General features: G+C 41.7%; 2 protein-coding genes and 1 long non-coding RNA gene across 13 annotated transcripts in view; all 3 read left to right on the forward strand.

Annotated features, from left to right (window-relative positions):
- LOC104801519 overlaps positions 1-997 on the forward strand; it is a 3,028-nt gene extending 2,031 nt beyond the window's left edge. The window contains exon 3 of the mRNA XM_019200939.1: positions 7-997. Within this exon, the coding sequence (XP_019056484.1) occupies positions 7-820 (814 nt within the window). The 3' untranslated portion in view covers positions 821-997. The remainder of the gene's footprint in view (positions 1-6) is intronic.
- Positions 998-1,456: 459 nt separating this feature from the next.
- Positions 1,457-10,026, forward strand: part of LOC104800595 (receptor-like serine/threonine-protein kinase NCRK) — a 9,209-nt gene continuing 639 nt past the window's right edge. Inside the window, exons 1-12 of one of the 11 annotated variants that reach the window (XM_019201076.1) lie at positions 2,918-3,031; positions 3,138-3,726; positions 3,816-3,854; positions 3,966-4,053; positions 4,149-4,259; positions 4,347-4,451; positions 4,536-4,799; positions 4,894-5,138; positions 5,261-5,557; positions 5,678-5,917; positions 5,994-6,077; positions 9,987-10,011. In XM_019201076.1, coding sequence (XP_019056621.1) covers positions 3,984-4,053; positions 4,149-4,259; positions 4,347-4,451; positions 4,536-4,799; positions 4,894-5,138; positions 5,261-5,557; positions 5,678-5,917; positions 5,994-6,077; positions 9,987-10,011 — 1,441 coding nt within the window. In that variant the 5' untranslated portion in view covers positions 2,918-3,031; positions 3,138-3,726; positions 3,816-3,854; positions 3,966-3,983. Of the gene's footprint in view, positions 1,873-2,917; positions 3,032-3,137; positions 4,054-4,148; positions 4,260-4,346; positions 4,452-4,535; positions 4,800-4,893; positions 5,139-5,260; positions 5,558-5,677; positions 5,918-5,993; positions 6,078-9,986; positions 10,012-10,026 lie in introns of those variants that run through there. The other 10 variants (XM_019201071.1, XM_010523446.2, XM_019201079.1 and 7 more) reach the window with 10 other exon arrangements.
- On the forward strand, positions 6,097-6,843 carry LOC104800594. Its single transcript, XR_769776.1, has 2 exons — positions 6,097-6,207; positions 6,397-6,843. It is a non-coding gene; the product is annotated as an uncharacterized LOC104800594 (long non-coding RNA).

Here is a 10,026-nt window from a genome sequence, read left to right on the forward strand (position 1 = left end):
CGTCGTGGTCCAGGAACTTAGCGTCGAAATCGGATCCATCCATCCGGGTTTGCGGATTTCATCTGTAAGAGCTGGCAGTTACAGAACAGATATGGCATCTGATGGAAGAACTGGCAAGATAGATGTTGGAGATTTGTATGCAGAGGAAGAAAGGGACTTTCTTGTGATTCTCGACATCCCAAAGAACGAATCCGAATCAACGTCGTTGCTGAAGGTTAGATGTGACTACAAGGATCCGATTTCGAAAGAGATTATCGGTTTCGAAGCAGGAGAAGTAAACATCCAGAGGCCACGGGAGATAACCAGAGAACAGAGAATGGTGTCCATTGAGGTGGACAGGCAGCGAAACAGGTTCATTGTGGCAGACACTATGTCGGAAGCTAGGGTTTTAGCAGATCAAGGTCATCTGGACAGGGCAGTGTCACTCCTCGGTGACCGACAGAAACAGTTATCGGAGACAGTGTCTGCTCAGGCCGGGGATAGTCTCTGTCAGGCCTTGTCAGCGGAGTTGCTTGCGCTACAAGAAAGGATGAGGGACCGGAGAATGTACGAATCAACTGGCCGAGCCTATGCGTTTTCGAGCATGAGCTCGCATTCGTCGCAGAGAGCGACTGCTCGGGGAGATTCCACGAGTGGTTCGAGCCGAGTTCGGGCTTATCAGACCACAAGCATGGCTAATATGGTGAGACATTCTCAAGAACTGAGACTTGCAAACCCTAACCCTAATCTTAACACAAACCCCAGCTTGAGTCCCACTTCACACGTGCGAAGAAGGCTGCACCAAACGCTGTCGTTTCATTCACGGCAACAGCCCAAATGATTCCGGTTTGGTGGATGAATACAGTGGTTAAGACTAAACCGGCGACATGGTTTATGTTATTGATTATTAGCCAAAGATTTGTTGGTATAATTATCTGAAAAGGTACTTTTTACCCTGGATTGATGCTTTTTCTCTCTCTTTTTTTTTGTATAATTATCTGAAAATTCTTTTTTTTTTTGGATTGAAGCTTTCTCTGTCATGGTACATATTACATATTTTTGAGTGGTTTTATGCTCTGTGTATTTTAGAGCTTAGTATATTATAATTTTAAATAAAATGTAAATATGATCGCACTAATAATCGTTATTTAGAAATTCATGGCAAGTACCGATTCTGGTGTTTTGACATTTGAGGACTAATCTGATAGAAACATAAATGTAGGTAGTGGATTTTGAAAGTAACAAAAAATAGCTTGAACTTTCCTCATTACTCCTCGACAGTGGGACCACCACAACGAGCATCAAGAGACCCATGATGACACGTGTCATTATCCGACGGTCCAGATCGTCCGAGGGCACACACTCACTGAATAGCATTAAAATGTAAGGAATCGATCGCAACTTAATGAAATCATGATGACGCCACGTGGCACGTGACGTTCTGACGCTTGCCGCTGCGCAGAGCGCGCTTCTCTCGCCGATCTGATACAAACCTTAAAAGCCCTACTCGAAATCTTCAGTCTCACTCCAAAACGCAGACGCAGAGGCAAACGCAGACGCAGTTTCGGCGTTTCGTTTTCTCTTTCTGATCTTTCTGCTTGGCATTGTTTGCTGCCTTGCATTTTCCTCTCTTCGTTGCGGACACTCTGTTTCTTACGGAGAGATATCCGCGTTTATGAGGAGCTGAAGATCTAAAGCGACGTTTCTGTGACGCCGCGTCTGAGTTTGAGCTTCCTGATTCGGGGTTTGGTTGCTTCGTTGAAGCTCAGTTCTTGCAAAGGTGTGGTCAGGCTTCATGAACAGAAGCGTAAAAAGCTAGGAAGTTCTAACGACCTAAAACGCTTCTGGGTTACGCTGAAGAAGATTGATCCAGCAACCGAAACTTCATTTTAGGTGGGTTGCCGTTTTCTCGAAGCTCTGGGTTTTGTTTTTCCTGAACTTTATAGTATTCAGCATGTTCCATTTCACGGATACTAGTTTAATTGAATGGAATAATCACGATTCATGAACTGGGTCTTGTTTATAAACTTAGATTCTACGCATCCTTCGGTCAGTAAATCTTTACCTTTTTGTGCATGGATTTTTAATTGTATTCCCTCCGTGATATCGTTGTGAGATAGCGAGGGGGGATTTTATCGTCATGGGTATTAGTTTATTCGAATATTCATGAACTGGGTTTTGTTTGTTTCCCAGATAGCTTCGATTCTTCATTACGCATCCTCGTCTCCGTTCTGCAGATTTGTTTCCTTTGTTTATTTGTGCGAAGAACTTTTATTTTCCAATTTGTGGGTCAATGGCACCGGGTCCCACCACCGAGATACCGGTTTCCGACAGCCGACACCGGAAGATGTGGGTCCCGAAAATCCTAACGTTACAATTTTTCTTACGTATGTGTTGCTCTTCCTTTAAAGCTAAGTCTCTTTTCCCCTTCTCTTTTTGGCTTTTATCCATTTGCTTCGTCTCCTTTGAGATTTGTGTGCATTGAATCCCTTTGGTAATAGCAAGTCCTTTAACACTTCCAAGATTTTGGGGTTTGTGTTCTAGAAATCACATCTTGTTTAGGGTAATTTTGAATTCAAACGAGTGAAAGATGATTCTTTGACTGTATGGAACCAATACCCATTTTGAGAAAGTGATGGTGTTTCTGAGTTTAATACGAAGAACAGTATGAAGCACTCTGAACTGTTTTGGGGCTTTTGGGGGGGACTAATTTAGGGTTTAATCTCCGTGATTTTAGCTATTTGCTGCTAAAAATATGGTTGAGGGATCTCTCTCACATCTGCAGTGGGGTTTCTTTCTGAAAGTGGTTGGTGGGTTTCTTTCCATTAATTTTGTCATTTGACTATGTATAATATATATCATACTTAATCATTCTATAATCTGATTTTTTTTTTTTTAAATATTATCATTATTACAAGCACCTATCTGCAGATGCTCTTTCCTTTTAATACCCTTCTCCACAAATTTTCCTTTTGTTGACAATACAACATACCTCTCCTGTTATGTTCATCATCTTGCTCTTACCGACACTTCCACTCTTTAGGCTCACTGGGTATTGTTCTGTTCTTTCCTGTTCTTCTCTCGTTTTCAATTTGATTTTGTTCTTTTGAGTTATTCTTGGTCTGATTAGTGTTACTTTCCAACACGTCAAACTGAAGAAAGACCAGCTCAAGCGTGTTGGATCCATCTCCAGGAGCATAGAGCATAACTTCTTGGTGTTTAACTTAGTTTTTTTTTAATGCTCCACCCATGCCGACATAACTAAACAGGGAATTCAAGGCAACAGAACAAGACGACAAAGCTCAGGATTGTTCATGGCAATGCATTTTAATGATTGATGTGACCCATATATGGATATGCTCTTTATATCCTAACTACTAGTTTCAGTGATTGGTGTTCTTTGTTCTTCTTCTTTTTCTTCATTATCTGTTTTTGGGCCTTTATATTCTGTGAAGTCTCTTTAAGTATGTTTATTTTGGTCTGACCTGATCCTGAATGTTCTTAATCTTAATATTTTGATTATATATGTAAGCTCTTGGATCCCATTGTTGTTCCCAGTGGGTGCAACAGAGTTTGAATCATTTTTATGCCTGTTGACCAACCATAGATTCCTTTACCATTTTTTTTCCAGATACACTGTAGATTCTCATATTTTCTATAAAATTTGTCTCTCCCGTTATTCTTATTGAGGATGAGAAGAAAATTATGATTCTCCTTGACATTCTACATCTAACTTGATCGTTTCAGGTTGATGAACACTCTGTCTCCCAGTTCCTGTAATAATTTATCATCAATCTCTTGTCCTCAAAGCCCTTTCTTTGTTCCCTCTGGTGCAGGTTCCTCATTTGGATCAGCGGAAGAAAACTGAGATGAAGGTCTTATACACACCATCTTCCATGCAATCTTCATAGATTTCTAGTAGCTTTTGGCTTCTGCAAACACTGATTCAAGATCATTTCAACTGGCAATTATTTCTTCTGGTGTAGTTCCTCTAGCGAATATAAATGAAGATCAGAGTGGACATCGTGCTCGTGTATCTCTTCGGCCTGATCTTGATTCAGCAATGTCTCAGTGGTCAGCATCTTAACTTTTAGTAGTATAATGGTTTTATTTTCTGTAAAAGCTAGTAATATATACCAGATGGCTTAGTATCGGCCTCTAGCATGCAGATGATGTTTCTGGCATAGGGTTGAGCAACTGGACGTGCACTTGCTTTACGTCGCACAATCAAAGCGTTGTCTTGGCATCTAACTGTTCCACATCATGTGATTGCAGACAAGGTATGGCTTTGAAATTTCGATTTCTCTGACCAGACATGGCTTTAGATTTCCAACCAAACTCGTGGCATGACTGTCTCGTGTCTTTAGCAGATAACCTCGAATGGACATGTTTATGTCCTGCAAATGGGTTTCCGAGAGTAACCACTGACAGTTCCAACTCTTCGTGCTTCACGGCCTGCAAGTGCTCTGCTGGTGCTTTTTCTCTATCCATCCAAGTGAAAATGTTTCCATTCTTTAGCCCGGCTCCTGTCTAAACGCTTCCCTATTATTTTCAAGGTCCTATCGGCGAGGCAAAATCTTCAAAGAAGCAATCTTTTCCAAGGAAACTGGTTCTGGTTGTACTGTTGTTTTGTGTCGTACTCACAACAATAGCATTCCTCGCATCTATGATTTTCTATATCTGTAGAAAGAACAAATTTCCTGGACAAAGCCCGGTATTCTCTTCGGATAGAGACTCGAGCTGGAACAGCTCTGCCAACTTAATAACCCGGAAAAGCTCGGTATCACAACCAAAATTCAGCATCAGTCCCTCTGTAACTGGTCAGTCATTCTGAACCACTTTTGTTCTTCCTTGATCCTGCTTAAAGTTCTTACCTTTGATACGTTTAACACAAAGGAGAAAATTCTTCTCTAGCAGGATGCTTCCATAATGCTTCGTTCTTTTGCGTGAGCAAACCAGAAACACTGTACGGGACAATTATCCAGTTCTCGTACACAGAATTAGAACAAGCAACGCATAAATTCTCAAATAACAACCTGATTGGGATTGGGGGAAGCAGCTGTGTTTATCGTGGGCAGCTCAAAGACGGTAAAATCGCCGCAATCAAACGTCTTACTGCTCCTGAAGGACCAGACAGTGACTCTGTTTTCTCCACCGAAGTATTATTACTGCCAGCTCTTTCTTCTTCTTCTTTCCTTTCGACATCGATCATGGAATGACCCTGAATCTATATATGTGACTCAAACAATATGGAGTTGTTTTTTCTTGATGTTTCTCACAGGTTGAGTTATTGTCAAGGCTCCATCATTTTCATGTGGTGCCATTGATCGGATACTGTTCGGAATTTCGTGCCAAACAGGCTGAGAGGCTGCTGGTTTTCGAGTACATGCCCAATGGTAACCTGAGGGATTGCTTAGATGGAGATGCCGGTGAGAAAATGACATGGGATCTCCGAATCTCCATTGCCATTGGAGCTGCCAGAGGTCTAGAATATCTTCATGAAGCTGCTGCTCCAAGAATCTTGCACCGAGATGTTAAATCCACGAATATTCTCCTGGACGGGAACTGGCATGCAAAAGTAACGTAGTAAAAACTGCTTTTATATATATATATATCGATTCAGACAGTTATGGCAAGTTATTGATTAGAATTTGTTAAAAAAAGAGAGATCGATGAATTTGTGGCCAAATCTGTGCAGATAACAGATCTTGGAATGGCTAAATGCCTTAGCACCGATGGCATGAACAGCGGTTCGAGCTCTCCAGCAAGCATACAGGGAACTTTCGGGTACTTTGCTCCCGAATACGCGATCGCTGGATGCGCCTCCTTGATGTCGGATGTTTTCAGCTTCGGGGTCGTTCTGCTTGAGCTTATAACGGGAAGAAAACCTATACAAAAGCCGAGCAACAACAAAGGAGAAGAAAGCCTCGTCATCTGGGTACCAAATTCATCCAACACTTTTATGTCTCATCACGATACGGGACAGAACAAAAACCGATATACATTCTCTGTAGGCTACACCGAGGTTGCAGGACAGTAAGCGGGTGATAACTGAGCTGCCGGATCCTCGGCTAGACAGCAAGTTTCCGGAAGAAGAGATGCAGATAATGGGAGTGTTTGCTTTTGGATCCAGATTCTCGTCCGACAATGAGAGAGGTGGTCCAGATCCTCTCGACCATCGCACCCGAAACATCCAGACGTAGAAATTTCCCCGCCAATCTTTTCCAGGTACATGCACACTACTATTCTCACCACTTGGCGGTCTGATCTTCGTTCTGAAGTGAAAAAAGGAACCGCCTTTTTCGAGAGAATGCCATCTGAAACCGAAACTCTCTGGATCGAGATGAGTGATGGCGGAATTTTTTTCGAAAGATTGCTAAAGCTTTAGCCTTACCCTTTTCGTTTTTGCTCTTGTAGATGCCATATTCCGACCAGAAGAGAGAGAAGAACAGCCATAACGAAGATGAAGCGGTCGATCTGACAGAGCCTCGGTTCGAATCCTTCTGCGTGGCACATGTAAGGCCGCCGGTCTTGATCGAACCATCTTCCCCAACTCAAAGTACATAGAGAAGCCAAAAAAAACTGCGAACAAATAAAAAGAGAAGGGCCTCGTCCAATTGTTTCTGCAAAAAAAAAGAAAGAAGATAATTTAAAGCCTGTGGTTGGGGTTTCATGGTGCTAGGGTTTGGTTTTGTCGTTTTCGTCATCTCTTTCTCATGTATGTTTCTTGTACAGCAAGTTTCTAAAAGTGTTCAAGAGTTTTTGCAAAAGCCATGTCTTTTATTTTTGGTCCAACAAAACATTATGTTTATGTACGTTCATATCATGTTTCAAGTTCTTTAAAAGGTAAAAAGGTTTTAGAAAGTCTTTGGACCCGAAAGAAAATTCAGGTATGGTGAAAAAAAATATTTTGTAATTGTAAAGTATAAGCTCATCTTTCTCCATTTTATGACCTCCAATGTAATTGGCTCAAGCTTCTTTCTTCGGGTTACCCTTCCAAACCGGTTGATTTATTTGGTAGACTGTGCATCGATTCCTTGACCCGAGACTATGCTTGTGCTAGTTGTGCTCCACCACCGGTTAAGCATTGTTTTCAGTCTAGTTGTTTGTCCTATTACCGAATTTCGTTAACAATCAGAATCGGTTTGAAACTTACTGAAATCTGAACCGGTTATCGGTTTGGTGATGGCGGTTTTAACCGGATCAAGAAATAATGAACTTCGCGGATGATGGGGAATTTGGTTTGGTAGGCTCAAATCAAATATAAACAAATATTATTTCTCACCAATTAAATTAAGTTGAGGTTTGCGTTAATTCCTCCCAGCTCTACAAACAAACTAAAATAAAACGGCATATTTAATGGAAAAGTAAATAAATAATATATGTAGATTTTGTTGGATTTGATAAAATATCGAGAGAACATTAATCGAATGAGAAATATGTGTTTTTTACAAACTGAAAAAAGAAAAAAAATATATATATAATATGACAGATTCATTTACTTCCGCTTAAAAGTTTCCGTATTTAATATTTCCTTTTCCGGATTAAAGTTGAAGAAGAAATTAATAAAATACAAACTTCCTAAAATTTGCCCTCACAATTCACTAAAAAAAATGGAAATATTTTTTTCAACCTAAAAATATAGAAATATTCCTAAATGGAATGCACAAAAAAAGGCATATATAGATATATATATATATATAAGTAAAGTTGGTGGATTATTAACCAATTCACTCGTACTCAATTAGCAGCTCTTCTCTTGAGCACACATAAGAATGGCGTTTCTTGCGTTCTGCGTTTCTGCGGTTCAAGCATTTCTCCTTCTGTTCGCCGCAGACGCTGCCCCACAAGACGGCATCACAGCCGAATTGATCTACCACGATTCCATCAGAACGCCATCCCCCTACAGCAATCCCTACCAAAGCATGCGATCGTTTCGTCCCACCCGGTCGCCGTACTCCGACGCAGTGTCCAGCTACCTGGGTGGGTACCTGATGAAAATAAAGATCGGGACGCCGCCGGTGGAGATCTTGGGATTTGCAGACACGGGGAGCGATCTTATCTGGACGCAGTGTCTGCCTTGCGCCAGATGTTTCCCGCAAGATTATCCCAAGTTCAACCCTCTCGCTTCCTCCACCTACCAAGACCTTCCTTGCGGCTCAAGGCAGTGCAAAACTGTTAACAGAGCCACCGACTGTCACGGTGATAAGAACAGTGTCTGCCCTTACACAATTGTTTACGGGGATAAGACCTTCTCTATCGGGTCGGTTGGGTTTGATACGTTCACCCTCGGTCTGACTTCTGGCCCGCACTTTTCTCTGATCGGAACCCTCTTTGGCTGCGGTCGGAACAACACGAGTAACAACCCTGATGACGGGACAGGGGTCATTGGACTCGATTGGGGACCGTTTTCCCTCGTCTCTCAGATGGGAGACAGAATCCAAGGCCTCTTCTCCTATTGTTTAGGCGCCAAGACGAGCAAGATCAACTTCGGAGCAAACGCTATCGTTTCGGGCCATGGAACCATGTCTACGTTGCTTTACAGAAAGAAATCTCATCCGAACTTCTACTACCTAAACCTAGAGGCAGTGAGCGTGGACGATGCACGGGTCGAGACCTCGGGAACCTCGATGGGTTCAAAGGATGGGAACATCGTCATAGACTCAGGAACGACAGATCTGATTCTGTCGGAGGACTATTTCCAACGCGTCAAGGAAGCGGTGACGGTCGCGATGAGAGCGAAAGGAGCCAATCCCCAGGGTAAGAACTGTTACTCGCCGTGCAACCTCGAGGATTTTCCGGTGATAACAATGCACTTTGCTGGTGCGGATCTCGTTTTGGGACGATCAAACACGTACGATAACGTGGATGATGGGGTGGTTTGCTTAAGGATCGTCCCGGCCCTAGAGGGGTACCCTCCAATATTCGGCTACCGAGCCCAAGCCAACTTCTTGATCGGTTATGACACAGTCTCCAAGATCATCTCCTTCAAACCCACAAACTGCTCTTCTGTCTGGCATTGATCAAGAGAGTTTGGCTTCCGTCAGTTTCTGAGGATTATTAGCTTGATTTTTTCGCCGTTCTTCTTGTCTTCTTCGTGTTATTTATATATATATATTGCATTACCTGATGAATGATACTTTACCTCTTGTACCAGATGCTAATTTTTTTTTTATCATTTTTAAAATGGGATCATAAGCAAATCATTAATATGTTAGTGACTGATGAGGTCAATCGCTACAACCAGTGTTTATACGGACGGAACTCTGTGACTATGAACGTGTTCATGCATAAATTTTAAAATATAAAGAGTTTATTTGTGGAAATAAATGGTGTATTTATGTATATGTTATTGCAAAATATAAGTAGATTCAAATATAATTTATGTTTCCATTGACTTCTTTCTAAAATATCTGCTATAACAATGGAAAACATATGAATGGTAATTCGTAAAAAAAAAAATAGAGAGGAATACACAAAATAAAGTGACAAAAATCATTTAAACCATAAATTGATCTATTAAGATAGGCCCATAATACTTGGGCTATTCTATCAATTCGAAAACAGTATGGGCTTCTGAAACTGAGAACAGATTCTAGTGGTGCCAACCCAATGAAACAGTTGTCGGAATCACTTTGGAATTCTTTTTCTTTTTTTGGATAAAGTGGAGTCAGGATGTTTATAGCAACAGCCAACAAGTATAAACACTGAAAACGACACTTGTTTTCCTGTTATATATACATTTTCAAAAGACTTTTCTTAAAATCGACCTTGGCTCAATTGGTACTGGGGTGCTTTTGCAAGAGTTTTTTTTTGGGCGCCTGTTCGAGTCGATTTAGCTTTTCAATTTTTTACAAACTTTTCAGGAACACAGAGACCACATGACGTGGCTGAGTTCTATTGGTTCAGAATAGGTGGAGCCACCGGAACGGGCGACGGAGGCGGTGGCGTCGCTCCGGCGAGGACCATGATGGGCGCTGGAAAGGGCGCCGGCACCGGAAGAAGAGATGCAGATAATGGCGTATCTTGCGAAAGAGTGTTTGCTTT

Source organism: Tarenaya hassleriana, unplaced genomic scaffold (assembly GCF_000463585.1).
Source record: "Tarenaya hassleriana unplaced genomic scaffold, ASM46358v1 Cleome7, whole genome shotgun sequence".
In the NCBI taxonomy this organism is placed as follows: Eukaryota; Viridiplantae; Streptophyta; class Magnoliopsida; order Brassicales; family Cleomaceae; genus Tarenaya; species Tarenaya hassleriana.